The 23,509-nt window shown below is 34.3% G+C and overlaps 2 protein-coding genes across 4 annotated transcripts; one reads left to right on the forward strand and one right to left on the reverse strand.

The window, feature by feature from the left end:
* The first annotated feature begins 2,740 nt into the window (after positions 1–2,740).
* LOC131609452 (vestitone reductase-like) lies at positions 2,741–4,190 on the forward strand. The gene is made up of 2 exons (XM_058881145.1): positions 2,741–3,638; positions 3,727–4,190. Exons 1-2 carry the CDS (start codon positions 2,794–2,796, stop codon positions 3,866–3,868), a joined length of 987 nt encoding a protein of 328 aa, XP_058737128.1. The 5' UTR covers positions 2,741–2,793; the 3' UTR covers positions 3,869–4,190.
* Positions 4,191–6,136: 1,946 nt separating this feature from the next.
* On the reverse strand, positions 6,137–22,866 carry LOC131609450 (regulatory-associated protein of TOR 1). 3 transcript variants are annotated; one of them, XM_058881143.1, is made up of 24 exons: positions 22,284–22,866; positions 18,180–18,282; positions 17,620–17,702; positions 17,378–17,536; positions 16,731–16,796; positions 15,216–15,332; positions 14,934–15,091; positions 14,366–14,520; positions 14,092–14,236; positions 13,931–14,009; positions 13,651–13,752; positions 12,915–12,998; positions 12,699–12,809; positions 11,680–12,033; positions 11,393–11,579; positions 10,273–10,866; positions 9,695–9,991; positions 9,495–9,609; positions 8,857–8,981; positions 8,630–8,775; positions 8,382–8,483; positions 7,464–7,549; positions 7,108–7,192; positions 6,137–6,995 (listed from the first exon to the last, which is right to left on the reverse strand). In XM_058881143.1, the coding sequence occupies exons 1-24, from the start codon at positions 22,623–22,625 to the stop codon at positions 6,657–6,659; spliced, it is 4,134 nt and encodes a 1,377-aa protein (XP_058737126.1). In that variant the 5' UTR covers positions 22,626–22,866; the 3' UTR covers positions 6,137–6,656. The 3 variants fall into 3 exon arrangements, with proteins under 3 accessions (XP_058737126.1, XP_058737125.1, XP_058737127.1); XM_058881142.1 differs by having other exon boundaries at positions 9,695–10,024; XM_058881144.1 differs by lacking the exon at positions 16,731–16,796 and having other exon boundaries at positions 9,695–10,024.
* Positions 22,867–23,509: the final 643 nt, after the last annotated feature.

Raw genomic sequence — 23,509 nt, forward strand, 5'->3', positions numbered from 1 at the left:
TCAGGAGAAGGATTGATTCGAGGTCGTAAAGTATGAAGATGCCTTTTCTTTTTGTTGCGCGCCTTATGGGTTTAATATCCATTGCCCCAATATTTTCGTGGGAAAAGATGCTTATGATCTCCAAGTCATGAGGGAAGTGCCCTAGGAAATGCGCTCGTCATATAATTCGATGTTTAGATTGAAGGGTATACCCCTGACTTCCCAGATATGGAGGGTTATCCATGGTGTTCTATCCTTTTGAATTTGAATTCTTCCCATGTTTGACATGCCCCTGATTGTCGTTGCTTCGAGATGTGTCCCAAGTCGATTGAACCTTATGAAGAATGCCCCTAGTTAATAGGATCCTTGATTGTATGCCCCTATAATCATTGAGGTTTTGCCCCTGTTTAGGAAAACCCTCTGGACGTGGCTTCCCCATGCAAGAGTCTTTATTAGAAATGGTCGTCTTTGATTAACCAATTTCGAGATCTCCTTGATGCTAGGTGTATATTCGTAGATGGCGGTGTCCCGTCTGACTCTGCTCCTATCGCCATGACCCGTCAGCAGCTAGATGAGGTCTTTGCTGATTAGGAGCACCACTTGGATCCTGCCGAGGCTCGGGCGACCACATTAGAGAGGGATTAGAGATGCGTCGACGGGTACATCACCTGGTACTACAGAGTGTCGCACCCATACAGGCTTCCCAACGCACCTGGATCACCGCTCATACCAGCCCACGAGGAGATTCTGCAAGCTCATCAGGCTTAGATGGACTACACTCAGGATGTTCTTCCTCAGTGTCGTGAAATAGCTGACATGGCGCGGGCAGGCATTGTCGATGGTTTCTTCCCTAACGGGTCTCCTGGCCTGCGTCTTGTGGAGGGTATCCTTAGGGTGGAAGAGGGGGCATTTTTGTACCGTATAAACCGCTCCAAGACAAGTGGGGCACTCGACGGTAGAGGCAGAGTAGCCAGCAAACAGCGCGGTGGACGCGGAGGCGGGGCCAGAGGCAGCGGAGAGGCGCAAAATGATGTACGACACACAATAGTGATTTCGACGGATTTATTTCGTATCTGAATTTTGATTTCATTTTGATATATGTATTCGACATTATTGGCCGACAATTATACTATGTTTATTTTTGGTGTACTATTTACTTATTGCCTTTAAATCGTATTACTTTGATTGACTGAAATTGTGTTTTCCATTGTTGTTATAAAAATTGAGTTTTGGAGTGAAGCCTATGTGATTTTAAAAAATAGCAGATTGTTCCGTAGGTGCATCTATGGAACACTATGTTTTAACACGTTTTGCAGATGCACCAACTTTTTGGAAAAAAAAGTGCTTATGGATGTACATCTACGGAAGGAGAGGGCGTAATTGAAATTTGCTAGGTGGCTAAAAGATTTAAGGAGTCTATTGAAAAATACTCTAAAATTAATATTTATTTTATTAAAAATAATAAATTATCTTTTAAAATATACCACAATATTCATGCATTAAAATTGATTTAAAAATTTTAACTTTTTATTAAATATGAAAAGCACTTATATTTGTTCGTCTTTTTTTAATAGAAACTTTTTTATTAAAGGAATTTTAGAAGAATGTATTTAAATTTTAAATATGGCGTATAGATAGAATAACATTTTAAATATCTCTCATCAGAGTATTGCTATTCCTACATCATTTTCTATATCATTTCTTGCACTCAAAATACTGTTCATTATATTAATAAAATTATATATATATATATATATATATATATATATATATATATATATATATATATATATATATATATATATATATATATATATAATAGTATTATTAAAAAATTAAAATTAATTTAATAATACAAATATAATTTTTTTAATCAATTTTATTATTTTGTTAGCCACAAACATATATTATTAATCACATATTTTATTTATAATTAACTTTACTACTTTACTAACCAATAAAATATATAATATTAACCAAATTTTAATATTAATTTATAATTTAATTAATATTAAAATTAGATTAATCAGTTTATAAGTTAATGTCAGAATTTGATTAATGTTATATGTTTTATTGATTAACGAAGTTGTGAAGTTGATTAATATAAGTAAAATATATGGATAATAACTTATATGCAATATTAAAATTAATTAGTTATCCGCGAAATCTGATATTTGTTTATGAAATTAATTTTTAAAAAATATTCTTTTATAAAAATTCTTTTTATTTAAAATATATTTATTATAAAAATAACATTCTTCACGTATAAATACATTTAACAGTTGGATGTAAATATTATTGTAAAAAATGGATATAATAATATCATTACTCTTTAAAATATTTCCTAATTTAGTTCTAGAAAGTTATTTAACCTTACTATTATATGTCCTAGTTTCAATTGCCGAATAGTTCCATTCCCATCTATATTTCAAACAATTCAGAGAGATAACCTGGGAACAAAGTTAATATATAATAAACTATATATTTATTCTAAACAATTCAGAGAGATAACGCGTCATTCATTCAAACTTTGTGGGAATTAATATATAATAAATTATATGATGGGAAATTCAACTTCTGGAACATATTTTTTATTTGACAGGAAAATATAGTCAACATACTAATTTTTTATTCCACGTTCCCATGACTAAATTTTTTATTTAATAGGAAAGGAGAAATATTTGATATTATAATATTCGGAAGAAAGGTGTTGACCAACAACATTGGATGTGTATATATACATTTGCATGTGACCATCAAAATTCATACAGAACTTACAAAAAACATATATACAGAACTATCAAAAGTGTGATAATGGCAGAAGGAAAAGGAAGAGTTTGTGTGACAGGAGGTACAGGTTTTCTTGGTTCATGGATCATCAAGAGTCTCCTTGAAAATGGTTACTCTGTTAATACCACTGTTAGAGCTGATCCAGAGAAAAAGAGAGATCTTAGCTTTCTCACAAATCTTCCCGGAGCATCCGAGAAACTAAAAATTTTCATCGCTGATCTTGCCGAACCAGAAAGTTTCAACGAGGCAATCGAAGGGTGTGTTGGAATATTCCACACTGCCGCTTCAGTTGATTTTGAAGAGAAAGAACCGGAAGAAATAGTGACAAAAAGAAGCATTGATGGAGCTTTGGGAATTCTAAAAGCATGCAAAAACTCTAAGACAGTGAAGAGAGTGGTTTACACTTCAAGTGCTTCTGCTGTTTACTGTCAAAGCAAAGAAAAAGAAAAAGATGTTATGGACGAAAGTTATTGGAGTGATATAGACATTCTTAGAAATCATAAACCATTTGGTTGGGCTTATTCGGTTTCTAAGACACTAGCTGAGAAATCTGTTCTTGAGTATGGAGAACAAAATGGGCTGGATATTGTGACTATTATACCAACTATTATTGTTGGACCATTCATTTGCCCTAAGCTTCCTACCTCTGTTTATGGTACACTGCCTTACTTATTCGGTAATACCGACAGCAGTCCAATATCTCGTTTCCATATGGTGCATGTTGATGATGTTGCACAAGCACATATATTCTTACTTGAACATCCTAATCCAAAAGGGAGATACAATTGTTCACCATTTCTTGCAACTGTCGAGGAAGTAGTTGACATTGTTTCTTCAAAGCATCCTGAATTTCAAATTCCAAAATCAAAGTGAGTTTTTTTTTCTATATTTCAAATTAATATGAATTTTCTTTTCTTTAATTGTTACTAATATTACTATTCAATTTTTTTTCTATAGATTGCTTGAGGGACCTAAAGGTCTTGAGCTTCCACATTTAACATCAAAGAAACTGACTGATGCTGGATTTGAATTCAAGCATAGTATTGAGGAAATGTTTGAGGATGCGATTCAAAGTTGCAAGGAAAAGGGGATTTTTTGAACTATGAGTTTAACGATCATAGCTAATAAATAAGATGTCACTAGACATGGCTTAACATATGTATTTTTTATTATTTGAGTTGTAGCAGTCTCCTCGGATGGGCGGTGCTTCATAGAATCGATGTTTCTCTGGAGTTTGCACTCCTTTTCGAGACTCCTGTGGTTGCAGTTTGGGTCTTATTTGCTTTCTTTTCTCCCTTTTGTTGCATTAAAACTTTTTCCTGTTTTTGTTGTTATTGCTAGTCTGTTTTTTATATTTTGCACTGTTTGTACTGGTCTGAATACGTGTATGTTGTTGTAAGGTTGAAAAAAGTATTTAAATATATGAATAAGTGTCTATTGTTGTAAGGTTGAAAAAAGTATTTAAACATATATGATTAATATGTTCAAATATGTGATAATGCTATGGTGTTATAAGATTAATAAAAAGTCAAAATATATTTTTGATTTAAAATATCTATGATCTTCCATTTATATAAACAAATAAATTTTCATTTCACGTCCGAAAAGTCAAAAGATTACATACTGACATGAAGGTAGAGACTTTTTGTTCATATTAATCAGAAAGAAGATTGATTTTTAGTAGGACTTCTGATCCATTGATATAAATAGAAGAAGGGGACATGATTAATAAAAGATTTACTAAATCAACAATGAAAAAAACAAGCCAACAAGCAAAAATACAAATTAGAGAAAGAACAAAGTGCACGAGATTGAGCAAGAGATCGCACGAGATTGAGCAGGAGATCGCGAGAAAGATTTATCTCTCTGAGGGTTGAATAAGTCGAGGCTATCAAAAATATGTCATCCTTAGCATGACACCATCACCTATCTCTTTCAGGGATATGGTCGAATCCCAAATAGCTAAAAGAGGTTGACAACCATCTCTTGTTTATAAATAAAAAAGAGTTTCCGTCCACCTCAAATATTAAACTAATATCTCATTCTACCATAAATTAAGCTCACCACAAACTGACCTTGAATACTAGAGATGATTACGAGCTTAGGAAACCTATCTCTAAGAAGAGAGCTCAACACAAGGATTTTCCAAAACAATAGGTGAGAAGATCACTCCTATTTTTTACAATCGCTTAGCACAAATCAATCAAAAGATTCTTGAATTTAAGAACCAAGAAGGAATACACATTTCCACCAGGTAGACACAGAACAAAATTCATCACACATATGACACATCGCAAGTGTACGACTATCTCGAAGTAATAAAAAATATTTTCCTCAAGGACCAATCCAATTACCAATTTCTAATACTCCTATGTTTATCTAAGGTAATTGATAGTTTTGATTTGTGAATTTTGCTGAATTAAAGTTGATGAATTAAAGAGTGAGGCCTAGGGTCATGCATCCCATCAAACACGCCAAGTAAGATTTAAGCTTTTAGTTTCTTATGTTTTAAGATATTTAATTTTTCAAGGAAATAATATAAATTTAGATTGTATCTTCTTTCAAAGCATACACTCGTATCTTAAGTCTCTAAAGCCTCCTATTTTCATAGCTTGCTTCAGCGACTAGATCTTTTAAGCTTTGCTATTTGTAATTAGACTACTCCTTCTCGAATAGGCATTAGATAATTTCGTGTGTTGGCTTACTCCTCTAAATTTTTAAAATTGGACATCAACTCTCACTTATCAATATGTTAGTTGATGTCTGAAGATATCTCTACTTTCGTAGAAGTATTCATTTTCGCATTAAAAAAATAAATCGAATAGAATTAAGTATTGTTAAAATAGATGTTTATTCGAAGCATTCATTCTACATAAATTCCATATTTTGGGCAATCCTCCTTACTGTAAGCCTGAGTGAGAATACTCACTCATAATTTCTCCTATGTATTTATCATGCTTACAAAAACTTCTGACTTTTGAAAAACGCTTTGAAGATACATCTTCGAAAACTAAATATCTAACAGAAATACATCTTCGAATATACTAAATATTTAACAACTGAAATACATCTCTAAATCATATTTTATTCACAATGAGGTGGATATCAAAATAAGATGGATCTCAATAATTTAACATTGTGATTGTGATAAGAAAGCGTCCGGACATTTTGATTGTGATTTGAAAGCACATTTTGATTGTGATTTGAAAGCATCCGGAGATGTATTTCAAAATTTCAAGGGTGTTGTATATAAAGGTCTAATCAGCAATACTCCTACTTTATAGGTAAATTTGGTTTACATCCAATGCCTAGCATTTCCATTATTTGTTTGGAGAATCCGTACGTCACATTCTGAGCTCTTTAAATCTGAGAGATGAAATTGCACACTTGAACAAACTTGAAATTAATTACATGTTGGTCAAAGCAAAGGTACCCAAAGTTATTAGAAACTACAATCATGAATGAAAGAGCCCCATTTATAGGAGTCAATCACCCACATCTGTCACCAAACTAGACTATGTTCAGAAGAAAAATTTACAAATGAAGGGTAGAAAATAACACACAACAGGAATGAAAAATAATTATGGATAAAATGATATTTACACACATATACGAAGATGGCCTTATTTGTCGGAGCCTCCATTAAGCTTCTTTCTTCATGTCAATTGCAACCCTCTGCCATGGAGGCTAATGAATATCTTGCATACACTGCCATAAAAATTTACCCCTACCAATATTTTCAGATGTATTCACAACAGAGAGGAACTAAAGCATCAACACTGGATTATACAACTGCGATAAATACGCGTGTTACTCCTGAGAGATGTTTGATGCACTCTTCTCAGCTGGAGACAATCTATGAAATTTTCAAGGGAAAAAATGCAGATTCATCTTGCTTGAGTGTTGTCGTCGGCATAGATGCATACACATGCATCTGCAGCACCAGCAGCAAGTAGTAATTGGTATGGGTGGAAATTTAGGCAGCTCACAGAACCGATTTTCTGGGCCATTAGAGTAGGATAGTAACGAATGGTTCCCAGTTGGTCACCATCAAGGCTGAAAACCTTAATGAGTTGTTTGGCAGAACCACTGGCAATGATTGGAGCATGTCTATGTACTGCTAAAGCAGTGAGTGAGCCCCTGTGAGCTTCAATGGTGAGATAGGCACTGCTGTGATTTCTTATATCAAGGAATTGGATATCCCCGGCCTGAGAAGCACTAACCAACTGAAGGAAAATGCATAATTTCATCACATTAAATTAAATTCATTAGTCACTGAATCTCTGCTATGGCCCACAAGAATTAAAAATCATGAATCTGGCAAAACATTTTCTTTACCTTTCCAGGGTCTAACCCAGGTTGAAAGCCAATCCCCATAACTTTTTCTACTCTTTGTGTGTGTGGCCGTAACCCACATACGATCCTAAAAACATCATTGTTGATGGTGGTTAGTTATTACAGTAACATTTAATTTAAGAGACATGGAATATTTTAAACTGAATCTTAAAAATGTCTATACTTTAGATAAAACCAAAGATACTAAATTGATCAATATGGTTCAAGTCTGAACTTAGACTCCGAGACGTGCAGGAAACCATGTAGAAGCATAAGAACATGTAAGAGCTAATAAATAATATTGTTGCTCAAATCATTCGTCAAAAAAATTATGTTGCTCAAATTCAACTGATGCTTACATTTCGGGTGTTCTGGCATCATATAGTCTTACAGAACCATCTATAAAACCAGCTGCAAACTGCCCTCCGTGAACTTGAGAAGCGGCCTAAAATACAAAAGACAATGCATAAATCAAAGGGTTAGGGTCACTTGATTGAATTAAATGATACTGAAAGAAAATCCTATCAAAATTGTTCCATGATGTGTAAGAGCACAGCCTGAGCAACCCAAAGTTTTATGGGCATTCAACTGCCAAATGAACAACCTGTGTGGAGTTTCTTCTTTGAAGAAAATTGTAAATCATATAGCCAAATCTTAAATTTTATAGAATTACTAAAAAATTGAGGGCCAGTATGGGTAAGTTTCACTTTCAATACCCCAACATCAGGTAAAGACAAAGTATGGAAGCAGGGAAAGCCGAAGAATTAAACTTTAGATAAGGTAAACAGATGGTCAACAACGCCATAATAAACAGATTGACAAAGCCGTAACTTTTAAGACTTCTAGTTCGAGTGCAACAGGGGGTCAGGGGAGTTTCCTGGTGACAGTACATGTACATAAGTTTGGTATCATTATCTTAAAACTTAACGGCTAACAAATCATAATGGATTCGCCTGTAAATAGCTCTAAGATGTGGCTGAGCCATTGAAATCAGAATACAACTTTAAATTTGTCCCTCAAAAAGGGGAGGGGGTTTTTCCTAGTGAGAGTACATGTACAGAAATCTGGTATTATCATCATAAAACTTCACGGCTAACAAAACATAATGGATTCGCGCGTCAAGAGATCTAACAAAAGATGTGGCTGAGCTGCTGAAATCAGAATACAACTTTGCATTTCTCTTAAGAATAAAGTCTGCTTAGCTACTATGCGATATAATCATTTGAGCAAATATAACATTCACCGAAGAAAACTATATCAGCATAGAGCCGACTTACCAACGCTGAGACGCTGCATTCTGACGATGAAGGTATAGTATTAATAAGTTGCTCTTTATCAAGATCCCACAGCATTATTGATGACATCTCCCCCGATGCATACTGGTAAATGCATTGGAGTAACATGAAACAACACCATAAAAAATCATTAACATCAATGCATGAGGGAATCAGAGTTCTATTTTAAGACAACAGTAGAGAAGAAAACATCCCCTATTTCAAAGCACATTCAAAGAAGAATCATATACCAGATAACCACTTTGCTGTTGCCAATCAACAACTGCATTCAGACTCCTCACACCAGGTTTATGACTCTGAATTGAAGAAAAAGCAGTGACAAGTTTTTGTTTCCCCCTCAAAGAATAGTCTTTCCAAACCCGAATGTTTCCGTCAGCTGCAATAAGACTCCCTGTTCTTTAATATTTTGGCAAATTAAGAATGGAAGGATATAGTACTAAACAGTAGATAAAATTACATGAAGCAGCAAGAAGCAAACTATCATCAAGCTCATTCACCAGGCAGAGCTTAGAAATTCCTTTATCAGGAAAATCGTGATTATCAAAACTGTTAAGTAGTGTTGCCTCTTCGTGGTTCCATATCCTGTGCAAAACTCCAAAGTACATTAGTCAACAGCAGAATTCAATATGATGCAATACAATTATATAAAGACTAATTAATCAATTCATCAAAACCATATAAATATTCTGACCCACTCCAAACACACAAGTCTTACTGCCTATAAAGTTAAGAATGCTAGTTATTTAGTTTCCTAAGCCTCTATATCTGAGAATCTTTGAGTTCTACTAACCCTGAAATTAAACAAGTTTCGGAAATTTATATCCCTTGGGAATTTGCTAAGAATGCTAGTTGTTTAGTTTACTAAGCCTCTACATGAAAATCTGAGTTCTACTAACCCTGAAATTGAACAAATTTTGGAAACTTGTATCCCTTAGCAATTTGCTACAGCTCACCTTAAGCCCTTAAATTTATCCTCTTAACATTCACAATGAGTCAATGACCACACAAATCACCTTATGCTCCTTACCCAAAGTCCTGTCCAGATTAATAACAGTATCCACTAAAGTAACAACAGTATTGACAAACTTTGCATACCTGATGCGTTCATTCTCGTCAACAGCTACCACTATAGGAGAGAAAGGTTGTAATAACGCTGTCTGTGTACCCTTTATGTCCCACTTAGCAATTGGATTTGTTAGTCTACTAACAGCTGACAGAATAAAATGAAATAAAGTTCTCAACTGGACAACTGTGAGGAATTTGATTAATTGATTTAGAAAAGGTGAAATACAAACCAGAGTGCTGGCATTTCACTATGTGCTCCAATGCAAATTTTTCCCTCTCTTCTCTTTTAGCTAATACTTCTTCGCTATCATCAGCAGCAGTCAAAAGTGGTTTGGAGAAGTGCCCACAGCTCCAATTATATATATTTGATAGAGGAAGTAAACTGCGATCGAAAGTCCCAGTAGCTCCACCAGATCCTAAAAGTGGGTTAGCCAATCCAGTGTCTGGAGAAGTCATCAAGTGAGGCCTAAACTCCAATGAACAAACTCTTCGCATTCCAGCTATATAACTTGTGCGAGGAGGACTGACTGGAGGAGTTCTGAAGGTTAGAGGCAAGTGTCCTACCAGAGCACATGCAATAGTAAAACTTAAAGCTAATAACATGGCAGCAGGAACTCATGATATAAAATTGATGCAAAGAGATCAATTTTAACAAACAACATTGCAGAGGTTAAAAATTAAATCAAATAAAAGTGAGACCTACCACCATTCATATCAAACCAAGAAGATGACTGAGATGCCAAGAGATAAATTTTACCAAACAACATTGCAAAGGTTAACAATTAAATCAAATAAAAGTGAGACCTACCACCATTCATATCAAACCAAGAAGATGAGCGAGCAAGACTAGGAGAAACGATAGCTTCACTAGTACGAACACCGGAAGACTTCGCTGGTTTTGCTACCACTTGCTCAATACCTATTATGGACAATACCCGGCGACCAAGGTTCCCAACCCGCGGAGATGGATCTTTTGCCAAAGTACACATAGCCATTACACACTGTGAATACAGTGCATTATCCAAAGGCTTCGGCCCAAAGTTGTTAACCACTCCATTGCTGAAACCATCATTCAGTATTCCTGAATCAGAATGATGAGACGAATTGTCAGACAATGGGGACCCATGCATGATTCCAGAACTAGCAAGAGGACTGCTTGAAGAGACCCGCCCATCACGAATTACTTTAGAATTCTCACTCCCAACTCTTAGAGGACCAATTTGAGGTGAAACAATACTACCATGAGCCATATGTTGGCTCTGTTTAGGATATCCACCACCCGTATCTTTAATATTAGCCAATGATGGTAAGGAATTTATCAAGGAATTATTCTGAGGCTTCGAACATGCAGCAGCAATAGATTTCAGATGCTTGTTGTGGCCAAAAGCAAAACGTGCTAGAGCTGACAGTTGAAAGAAAATCCATTTCAGTAAAATATATACAGAACCAGCCCTCACTTAATACTACAAAACAAAATTAAGTTATCTAGAAAGATGCACATGCCAACCATCAAACAGAAAAATGGCTGCCATGAGTAACAAATTAGAGTAAACAATAACACATAGACATACACAGACAAACATATGTATATAAACAGTTGCGTGTGCACGAAGATTTTAGATGCAAGTTTAACCATTTTTTCATGGAATTGAAGTCTTTTCTTATTCATTTACAAAAACTAATTTATTTGAAGTAGTTCAATACTTTTTCTAAGTTCTGATATATATATATATATATATATATATATATATATATATATATATATATATATATATATATATATATATATATATATATATATATATATATAACTAATAAACAAACAGTATCAGTATTATCTATCTAATCATTCTCAAAAGAATATAAATTCTTCTCATAAACACATTGAAAAAGTATATATATAAACATTCAGATGCTTCATCACCTACCAACTGCTACCTCTGCTCTCACCAATGGACTCCCATCTGAAGCAACACTTAACAGACTCTTAACTATACTAACTTCAGCTCTAAACTTGTCATCATCATCACATTCTTCATCTCCGCCAACACTTCTACATGGATCCAATCCCACATCGACAAGGGTACCCAGTGCAAAAACAGCAGATGCCCTAACCTGAGAACAGCAAATCATAAAGCCTTATGAGTTTATTTAATATACCATAACAGTAATCATCTAGAAAGTAGAAATAGAGCCAATAAGTTGGGTAGTAAACCTCTGGCTGGGGTTCGGACAGTAGAGGAGAAAATATAGAAGTTGCATGTCCTTGCAAACCAATTATTTTTCCCTCTGTGAATTCTTCCCACAACTTCCCCAGACACAGGCAAAGCCACTGAAGGAAAAGGGGCTCAGTTTGTGAATCATTAGGAGATGAACTCTCAAGGTGCTTTAAGCAGACATGGCTCAAACCAGCTTCAATACAAGCTTCTTGGCCTCTTCTATGACCATCCACAATCACCGCCAAAACAAAAGCAGCCATTGCACGTTGCTCTGGGTATGCTTCCAAGCTATCAAGGAACTTCATAAAATAGATGTGACCACCGTCCTTCACTAGATCAGTTTGACATGACTGCAACCCAGCAATGGAACATCATCAATGCAAGATATAGTAGAAATGCCACATGGAGATTTTCCAAACCAAATTAGAAAAAATAAAAATAGAAAAGGAAATACATGAGTAGACAAAATAATGAAGTTTTGTAATAATTCTATTATTTCTTCATTCATTATTTTGTATATCAGGCACTTATGATGACGGTTTCATTTGGACTTGATTGCATAATTTGAATTTCTGATTGATAACTCGGGCATTAAATCAATAGAGTGATCAACTGCCAAACAAAAGTTTCTCAGAAAAGAAAAGGAATATTCAATCTTCCTACTCAAAGATATTTTAATAGGGGATGGAACAATTGAGCAACTTAATATTGGCCCTTGATGTTTATTTCGTTCTTTTTCTATTCTCTATCTTTTACTTTTTTCAGCTTGTCCAGAACCACGTCTGATGGGAGAAAATAACATGTTCATATACTTTAATAAGGACTGAAGTACAAGCATAATCAATCGAAGCAGAAATTTCAACATGATATGTATTAAGCAAATATCATGTCTGCTGAAATGTCAGTTAAACGCTGAATCATGTGTAGACACACACAGCAAGCACATGTTCTGAAACAAATCACTGAATTGAAATGACGTTCTAATTAAGATAAAACTAATATCATGTGAAAGTACCTTGTCAAGTGCAAGAACCTTTGTCCATATGAATACGAGAATCTGACGTAGTTCTGGTGTGGTTGTTTGCAACAGTTTCAGAACATAAGGGAAGATTCCAACAGATAATGCCTACATAAAAGAAACTCAGTATCATATTTTTATAATATGACAAATCCTTTTGAAAATAGATAAAAACAACTGCAACAAAGTTTGATGAATTGTGAGAGAAATTACCAGATCCACGGCCCATGGGCCCATATCAAGGAATCTTCCTAGGAGTACTAAGGCACGAAATCGATGGCATTGGCTAAGTAAAACCTGAAATAGAAAAAGAGTACTACTTATGAATGTATACAAAGATATGAACAAATGCTAAACAATTATATAAATATTGTGAAAAGGGAAAAACAAATTGAGAGAGAGTATGATTAACCAAAATGATTTAGAGTCGGGATAGAAAAAATATCCAACTTTAGAAGGAAAAAACATTGTAGAAAAGCAATACAGTCAATCACCATACAAGTATGAGTATGATTACCCAAGGCTAAAACAGAATAAAGAGAAGGCAGAATAATTCCTGAGTCAAAAAACTTGTAACAAAACCCTGGTAAAAAAATAAGAGACAAATGACTGCAAAACAATTTGAGAAGCAGAAACTTGTCCATATAAATTTCTAATAGCATCTCCATTGACTGAATAAAGAACCCAGAGAATATCCCTTGGCATTTACTACATCGGAATCTAGACATATAGCTAACGGGATGATGCTTGCAAATAATACATATATTTATCGAATTTCCTTCAAAAGGATGATATTAATCATCAGCCAAATCGAAAAAAGTGTTTGCAATAAAATTAACCTGATTCCAATAACAAAATCATAACAAAGGAACAGTTACTTACATAAGTAAGGTATTAGAAACCGAGACAACGGTTCCAAAGATAACAAAGACTGAGACTTGTGAGGTACCTGAAGTACTATAGGCAACTGTTCGGGTGGTTTCTTATGCTCAGAACCATGGTCAAGCCAGACTTCAAATGCTGTCAACTGCTCAGTGAAAAATGTACTAGGCTGAAAGAGAACAGCCATATACTTCATCAGGTAAGGTCAAAACTTATAAATAATATTAACTTACGCTACTGTTCCTTAAAAAAACAGAATACCAGAGCCAACTTTATATATTTTAATTTAATATTCAATTTCAGAAGGAAACCTTACATCAGAAGTATAAAATAAAGCAACAAATCACCTGAAATTCAGCATTAGGATCCTCAACTAATGAAGGAAGTTGAGAGAGGCAGAGCTCGGCAGCCATGTCCCATGCATCCCTGCAGCATGCATTAAAAACATATTCTGATGCTAAAGTTTATCAACAAATAGCATTTTTCTAGCAATAATCACTAACAATACCACATATGATGTTGATGGGTTGGTGGTAACGTTGGGTGAGAGACAGGAGTACAATTTGCGGATCGCATGATTCGCTCAGCAAGTAGAAAATTTCGAAACAAACTTGCAACAAGCAAATCCTGTCTGAACAGTCTCTGAAAAAGATCTACATGATAAAGTCGATATCAATATATGATAAAACAGACCAACCAATCAGTTGCATTATGCCTGGGTTGAAAATACACCATGGAAATTTAGGAAGTCATTGGGAAGGATAGGAAGGGTTGACACCTACCATGAGGAAGAACATTCCAAGCAATTGTATCAGTTACTGCTGTAAATATCCAATTCAATTCACCCAGAAGTGTCTTTCGGTCATTTGGACGGCCAGGGATCTTGTCTATAAGTGAATAATCAAACGAGTCGCGGAGTAATGAACGAGTGCAAAACCTAGAGACAAATTACAAAAAAAAAAAGTATTGAGCATAGATTTAAAAAACAAAAGTTTAGCAATGAAAAAAGCATAGTCAAACATAAACAAGCTTCTTCGGGAAAACCATCATTATCACAGTGACATTGTTTTATCGTCACCAACATAAATCCAGCTAAAATAAAATGTCAGTACAACGAAAACACCCTCAAGGAACAAACTAGGAGATAAAATATGCCATAAACAATGACGATGTATACAACCAGTCATCATTGAATGCCGCTAGACAAAAGCAGTTGGAGGTTGAGGAATCGCTCATGAAGCATTATTTTACCCCCCAAAAGAAGATACACTAAAACTTCCTGAAAGTTTATGATATACAATATTCAAAAGGTGATATACTAAACAAGAATTAATTGGAGAGAGCATTCACCATCGCAATGCCATCTTTATAGGTGTTGTAAGACAAGCTGTAAATACATCAGCTGGGAATTCTACACTTTGGGGCAAAGTCTCATGTGCTTCACATGCTGCGAGCATAATGCAATCCCTTGGAGACCCGGAAGAGTTAGAAGCACTCCATTCATGAAGCTTTTCAATAACAAGTCCAGAAACAAAATTTCATAGTCCAGATTAGAAGAAAATTACAAAATCAGAACCGATATATTTGAAGTTTTCTTTTATAGCATCAACATACATGATTTTGAATAAATACCTCAATGAAGGAATTCACAATTTTACCAGCAGCAGAGCAATCAAAAACATAAATCGATGGGGTCTTCAGCCAGGAATCAAGATCCCTGATTGGTAAGGGGATATACTGCGTATAACTCTGAGAAATGAGAATACAAATGAGAAATGATATTTTGACACACAAACTTGACACATTGAGTTTTGACCTCAAATTGGATGATTAACACAGTTAAAATATGTGGTTAATCACATTCAGTGGATGTTAAATGAATGTTATAAGGTGTTGCAACTTACGAAACATTCGTTAACCATCATCATTTTTAAGTGTTCACCAATACACATACCGATTAACCATCCAAATTGTGTTCAAATGTGTTAAAAAATGTGGTTGAGTCTAATTCAACCCTACAAAACTGGCTTGTAGGGTGAGGACTGCCCCCACTTATAAGCATATCGCAGGCCATATATTTATCCGATGTGGGACTCTTAACAAAATGTACAAGATTCTAGAGTATAAATGATATTCCTTGACCACTATTTATATTTGTGTTCAAATATAACCTTAAAAAATACCGTAACTGATTAATCATGTTCAGCAGATAGCTAATGGGTTACTAGTTAGGACACCTTGCAAATTCATTAATCCTTAACCACTATTTGCGTTCAAATATAGACTTAAAAAACATGGTAGCTGGCTAATTATGTTCAGTATATAGCTAATGTGTTGCTAATTGGGACACCTTGCTAATTCATTAATCATATACTGGACGTATTTAACTGCGTATTTGAACTATGTTGACCATCCAAATATAGGTCAAAAGCTGATATCAAATTTGTGTTTCAAAATAACTCAACAAGAATATGACAAAGTTCTTTTCATTATTATCTAATAACTGAGGTCACTTTACGAATTTGTAACCCATGGTTAAGAAGTTAGAGTTAAATTATTTTGGATTCTCTTGATAAATTGATATTATATCAAATTTAGCTTTGTTATACCGGTACTCTCTCCGTCTCTATTTAAAAGACCCTGAGACACATATTACACATATTAAGAAAAGTTGATAATATAATTATGATATATTTTGGGTGTAATTATTACTAAGTTACCCTTTGTTTGTAGATATATCTACTTTTTTCATCTACCAAGAAAAATGGATAGTATTAATAAGGGATATATTTGGAAAAAGAGTAATAAATGTATAAGAAGTTTGTAGATGGTCTTATATTAAGGGACAAACAAAAGTTGCAAAAGGATCTTATAATTAGACACAGAGGGAGTAATAATTTCCGATTATTTGCCAGCGCTCCTTTTATTGATTATCTAATCCCTCCCGCACCACCTCTATTATGCTTGCTGACAAAATATCTCAGCAAAATTAAAGGCATAACAAGTACACTAAATAAAATACAGTATTTTCACCAACAATAGATTGGTCCAAGTGGTAAGGGATTTAGACCCCTTAAGCAAGTGGTCAGAGGTTCGAACTCTGCCTCATGCGTATGAAAGAAATTCGGTTGGGAAGGGAGAACCCACCTTGCGTGTCCCACATGTTCCCTGACCGAGATTAGTCACCGTTAAACGTGGGTCAAAACCTTGTACCTATAACATGGCAACCCAAAAAAATACAATATATTCATTTTGGTTGGACAAAAAAAGAAAAATTGCTTTCTCGCCTATTTCCATACCCATACAACCACTAATTTTCTTCTTTTTAAAGTTTTCACCTGCTTGTTATCACTCCTTTTTTCTATCCTCCCATTTACATTTTTTATATCACTAATTTATTTTGAAGACAAAAGAACTCTGTATATGTAATTTATAAGAAGTTCCACCGTTAAACGAGAGTCAAAACTTTGTACCTATAACATGGCAAATCGAAAAAAATACAATATATTATTCATTTTGGTTGGACAAAGACAAACATAGAAAAAATGCTTTCTCGCCTCTTTCCATCCCATACTTTCACTCTAATTTTCCTCTTTTCAAAGATTTCACCTGATTGCCATCACTACTTTTTTCTATCCTCCCATTTACATTTTTTATATCACTATTTATTTTGGAGACAAGGAATTTTGTTTATGTAATTTATAAGAAGCTTCAATATGAAGCAAGATCCCTGTCTTCTGGACAAGGAATTCTGGATAACTAATTGGTTTGAGATAAGATGGACGAAAATTGACCTTATTGAAAACCCAAATTTCACCATTAGGAGTTGGCTTTGGCACACCATGCCCATTGTAATGGAACAAAACTCTTTCTGACTTTGCATATCTACGACATGTAGTACAAAGCTTTTTCACCTCTTCCAATGTTGGATCAAGTTGACACTTATAGCGTGCCTGTAAAAGTAGCCACAAGGTCAGGTAAAAAAACAATTAAAAAGCTTATATTCAGATGAGGCTAGCAAGCTAAACATTCCCACCTTCGGTTGCCATCTTTCATACTGACTGGTCAAAGATTTCCCAATCAAATCTAATGCCTTTTGTGGTGCCATAGAAAAAGGATCTGCAGCATTGAGAAAGCAAAGCATCAAAGATTGTTCCAATAACCATAGTCGTAAACATGCAGAATAACATATTATAAAGCTTTACTTAATCATTTTATTAACATTTCTCAACAAAAAAATTGCACTTGCTCAAAAAAGTTAAGCAGGGAGTTAACAAGTGTAGAGTGAAAAAATTGGTTAAGACATGTAAAAGCATTCCGAGTAACCATTAGATATAAGTGCAAAACAGCATGCAGTTATATGCCTTACTGCCAGAAAACACATTGACAATTGATTTGGATTTATCACCATTTGGAACTTGTAAATTCAAGTATTTATTTAAGCACAAAAATAAGTATACACTATTATGAGGTAATCAAAGGCTAATTCCAAACATTAACTGAAGATGAAGAAATGCCAAAAATAGAAAGTAATAGTACAGACCATGGAAAACAAAACTTTCAAAAACAAATGAGATTGGAATGGTAACAAGAGACCTATCCAGCACTCCATTCTGGCACAAGGGGATATCTTTATGACATCTGGTGGATCAACACTGATGTTTAAACATAATACTAGAGCTACACATCCTGTCTTCATCTGCACAAGAAAATTGGGGGTTAAATCAAAGAATGTGTCTTATTTATATGTTTCTTTCAATAACAATGATTATCACATTTTTTTAGAAGGAACAGAACATAGAATTCAAATGAAAATCTATAAGTATATTTTAACAGAATAAAGCTAGACTTCAAAATATTTCCTCATCTGCCGTTACAGGAAAATATTAAAATTTACAACAGAGAAAATTTATGTGATTTGAGCTCTCCTGCCCCCAAAAATAGGTAACAGTGCATTAGTGTTTTGGCACACTTCAGATTTGTTATATAATTAGAAATACAGCAAGAATAACATTTTATTCAAAAGAATATTCATTTTCTTCCTTCACAGGTCTCTATAAGGATAATAAGGAATACTACATTTCAGAAAACTGCAAGTATCAGTATGTTGATTATCCATTGTACACTGTTATCAAGATCTTGCGTAGGCTTGGAATCTTTCCTAGGATCGAGATAGGGTAGCAAGATCGTAAAACGTTAAGAGTTTAACAAGAATCATTAGATCCTACAAAATTATTACCTAGGTTCGAGTTGGGGTAGCAAGATGGTAACAAGGATCATAAGATATCAAATAAGTAATATGTTATTTGTAATTGTAACAATGAAGTATAGCTAAAAAGATTACCAATAACAATACTCTACCATATCTATATTAATTTTATTTTTGTTATTTATTTTATTGTTGTTATTTATTTTATTGTTGTTGTTTATTTTATTGTTGTTAGATTTTTTAAATATAACAACCAATGGACTAGAAGCCCAAAATACTATATGACCGTTTTCTTGTTCTAGTTTATTTCTTTCACAAGTCTTTTTCTTCCTTCACAAGTTTCTATAAGGTTAATAAGGAATACATTTCAGAAAACTGCAAATATGAGTGTGTGGATTATCCATTGTCAAGATCAAGATCTTTCCTAGGATTGAAATATTTCCTAGGATCGGGAGAGGGTAGCAAGATTGCAAAACGTAAATTTTTAACAAGGATCATAAGATCCTACCAAATTATTACCTAGGATTGAGTTGGGGTAGCAAGACAGTAACATGGATCATAAGATATCAAATAAGTAGTATGTTATTATTTGTAACGATATAATTAATATTAGTAGCTAAAAAGACTACCAATAACAATACTCTACCATATCTATATCTATATTAATTTTATTTTTGTTATTTATTTTATTATTGCTAGCTTTTTAGTTTTTATATATAACAACCAATGGACTAGAAGGCCAAAATTATTATATGACCTTTTTCTTGTTCTAGTTTATTTCTTTAATTTTGAGTGAATGGGTCTGAATGACCCAACTTTATCTCCCCTTTTCAAACCTTAATCACCATGCAGAAGGCTGGAGAAGAGCAAACCACCCCTGCAACAAGTTGAAACTTAGAGTACTATTGCTGCCCGTCAAATTCAAAGAGGGGTTGGGAAAGTTGAGCACGGAGCAGAGGTCTGACATACCAGAGAAAGGTTGGTTTAGACAAGCAAGGATACTCGAGATTTTATTTATTTTAGGGCACAAATTGGTTTAACATATGGGTTTAGGAAACTCACAGTCTTACATGCAATATGAAATTCGGTCTTACATGCAATATGACTGGTCCAAGCGCAGCAAAGTCATCCGATCTACGATTTAACTGACAATCTTAACATAAATGACCCTACCACTGCATCTGGAACATTCAATCTACCACCAACTTCGGTGTTTTTTTAGCCATGTTGTAGTAACAGAGTATACTATTCCATTTAACAGTGCCTAGTCTTTGTTGATGAACCTGTTGGATATACAAAGTGGGTTCTTCCCTCCTAACTTATGTAATCAATTGCACCGCTATAGCAGGTGATTTTGGAGTGGTGGTGGCGGCGACACCAACACATTCGGACGGCAATGTACATTCAACATGTGTAGCAGTTCCGGCAGCAAAAGGTGGCAAAATTGGGTCACAATCGCGACCCTGTCACTCCTTCACATCTGCATTAAGGTTCACGACGTGAATTCCCTTAAATACTCATTTCAAACCATGTTCTTTATTTTTTTAAGACTATTTTGGTCATGCCAATTGATTTTAAACTGCCTATTTTATTCTTCTTTCATGAGTGAATTGTCCTTCTCATTGTCGCTTGCTCTATGTGACTGTTCTTCTACGAAGCTCTTCTTTTGTTTCATGCCCTTCTTCTGCATGAACGAATTGCAAAGGCCACTGCCTACTAACTACGAAGCCCTTCTAGTGTTTCTCCTTATTTACAAGCAAAGACCATATTTACTAATCTTTCCTCTTTGGGTTCTAGCGCTCTTCTCTGTTTTTTAATTAGCTGTTAAGTTATATTGGATCATGATATTTACTGTTAATGACAAATTACAGAAATTACTTGTATTTATTATTATGATTACCCCGTTAATTTTGTGAATTTTGCTATAATAGTTTAGTTTGTATATTGTTTTTAGCCTTCACAATAGTAGTGATCCCACTATCTGCTATAGAAAATTTGGGGTCCAGATCTCTACCCCGCTATTTAAGATTAACAACATAGCTCCTAACTAGGAATCCCTCACCATTCGATCAAGCATGTTTTGGTCTTGATCAGATGTTAGTGTTGAAAGTGTTGAAAAAGCCTCAGTTTCTTAATTCTAACATAGCAACTATGATATTTGTAAGAAAGTGAAGAGCAAATAAAATAATAAATAAAAATCATTGGAAATCTAAAACCGTAAGCACAAAATTTCCAGTTGATACAATCGGATTTAGTGGAAGGAGGCTTGCTTATTGGAATCTTAAAGTAAAGCAACTTACTAAAAAAACCAATATACAATTTTTCTGCATTCATCTACTTTTTCTAGATCAGAATCAACTGCTGTCAACCATTTTCCACCTTATTGAAAACTTAAGAAATTAGCACCCACTCATGCGATAGACCACCACACCACCTAGTGGAACCTACTGAGATTTATAAAAGGCCTATTATTCTAAAGAAGCAAAGCAAATGTAAATAACAGTTCCCTGTTTCATTTCAGAAACCATTACTGCAGCCAAGCAATTCCACCATAATGCATAAAATTTCAGCTCAGTTCTTAAGCCAGCATAAATTCTAGAGAGACGGCAGAATGAATATAAGTGGTGCTCAGATGCACCTATTATGTTTATTGTTTTTGTCATTAACATTATTATTCCATGCACTGTTTGAAAGTGAAATACTCAAAATCATAAAGTGAGAAGCACTGTTTGAAAGTGAGATACTCAAAATCATAAAGTGAGAAGTTGATAACGATTCATAAAAATCCAATGGCTTTAGAATATAATCTTGCTCTATACTAGCAACAACAAAAACCAAGCCTTATCCCACTAAGTGGGAAACGGCTACATGGATCAAATTCCACCATAATGTTTCTATCCAATTTGATAATCTTGAGACCTTTCTTAATAGTTTCTCATGTAATTTTTCTAGGTATTCCTCTACCTATACAACAACAACCAAACCTTGTTCCACTAAGTGGGCCCGGCTACATGGATCAACTTTCGCCATAATGTTCTATCCAGGACCATGCTTCGATCCAAATCGTTAATCTTGAGATCTTTCTTAATAACTTCCCTTATAGTTTTTCTAGGTCTTCCTCTTCCTCTACATCTTCCTCTCCCTATATCAAGTAAAATATATACACCAACTATCGAAATCATGTCTAAGACAAAACTCACTCTCTTGATTTTCTCATTAATCACTGCTACTCGGCACTTTAAGCCTTCCAAATTAGTGGATCCAAACCCTATAAACTTCAAGCTTAATACTATCTATATTGCACAAAAGTCCTTTTTTTTCTACACTTTCCAATTTTCTAGGACACAAATTTTCCACTCACATAACAAACAAATCGCAAATCAACGAGTCAGTACATAAAAAAATGCAGAAAAAAAAAAACGCAGAGCAAGGTTCTCTAAACAACCAAATGAAAAGAAAAACATGACATTAAACTCAAAGAAAAAGCGAACCTTATCCTTCGGCCGCCATTTCGAGACCAAACCACTATCAGAAGGACCTTTAGGAAGCTCAAGTTCAAATGCATCATGACGAAGCTCATTAAAGAAATTAGTCTGTGGTAAATACGCCATGGTAGTGGCAGCGTTGACATAAGCGGCAGTGCTGTTACTACTCGTAGCAGCGAATTCGGAATCACGCCGATGAGGAACGGAAGTAACATCGTTGTCATCGTTTAACGCGGCGGCGGAGGCGGATGAGGGAAAAGAAGTGGCGGCGGAATCGTCGTGGTGATTCGGAACTATGAGGACAGTCGATTGAGAAAAGCGTGATGCCATTAAATCTCCCAATGCCATTCAAATCGGAAACCCTTAGTGATCAATCATTCGATGGCGGATGGTTTTTGGAAACCCTAGGTGTTTTTGTGGAGGATGTCAAGAGTGGTGGTGAAAACGATGATGGTGGCGATGGTGACGGTGACGGTGGCGATGGTGATGGTGACGGTGGCGATGGTGAAGAGTGGCGGCACAGACTGCCTCTTCTTGAATGGAAACGGAAAACCAGTGAAACGAAATTGCGATTTTGTAGAACAGAATAATAAAGGGTAAAACTAAATAACAATATATTTATATTTATTACAATAGTAATATTTATTATTTAATTTAGACTTTTTTTTCTTTAAATTAAAATTTATTTTTTTTTGGAGAATTTTTGTATCTCTGCTTTTTTTTCATTTTTTATTAAACATTATTGTATGTCGCTTTTCAACTTTACTTTTAAAAATATTCACTTCAATGTTAGAAAGGAAAGTTTTGATTTGATTAGAGGTATTTACATTTACATTTAAGCACGTGATTATTTCAAAAATAGATATTTCTAGAATATACTTTAATTCTATTAGTTGGTGTATTATTAATTCAAATTATATGTAAAAGTGTTTGAATGAATTATGCCTATATTTGTTGTATTTAGAGTCCAAACAAAAATTATGATTGAGTTGAAAATTTAATGGTAATTTTGTAGTTGATATTTTGTTTTATTCTACTTTTATAAAATTAGATATATTAGAGTATATTGTAGAAATTAAATTTTTTTTCAGTTGAAATAATTCAAAACTTTGTCTTTTACATGAATTGAACTCAAATAAATTAATTTTGTAATATCAAATTTATTAACAATAATGTATTTTGATATTTTGTTAGAAATGGATCACATTGATAAATAGACGGATAGAAAGAGA

Source organism: Vicia villosa, linkage group LG6 (genome assembly GCF_029867415.1).
Source record: "Vicia villosa cultivar HV-30 ecotype Madison, WI linkage group LG6, Vvil1.0, whole genome shotgun sequence".
NCBI classification, from domain to species: Eukaryota; Viridiplantae; Streptophyta; class Magnoliopsida; order Fabales; family Fabaceae; genus Vicia; species Vicia villosa.

What these genes read in the sequence shown, in the direction of transcription:
- LOC131609452 (XM_058881145.1), top strand. Translation starts at nt 2,794, where the DNA reads ATGGCAGAAGGAAAAGGAAGAGTTTGTGTGACAGGAGGTACAGGTTTT. An exon ending in TTTCAAATTCCAAAATCAAA is followed by an intron (nt 3,639 to 3,726) that starts GTGAGTTTTTTT and finishes TTTTTTCTATAG; the next exon opens with ATTGCTTGAGGGACCTAAAG.
- LOC131609450 (XM_058881142.1), bottom strand. Translation starts at nt 22,625, where the DNA reads ATGGCATTGGGAGATTTAATGGCATCACGCTTTTCTCAATCGACTGTC. An exon ending in TGTCCGAACCCCAGCCAGAG is followed by an intron (nt 11,580 to 11,679) that starts GTTTACTACCCA and finishes TGCTGTTCTCAG; the next exon opens with GTTAGGGCATCTGCTGTTTT. An exon ending in AACAGCAAAGTGGTTATCTG is followed by an intron (nt 8,484 to 8,629) that starts GTATATGATTCT and finishes TGCATTTACCAG; the next exon opens with TATGCATCGGGGGAGATGTC.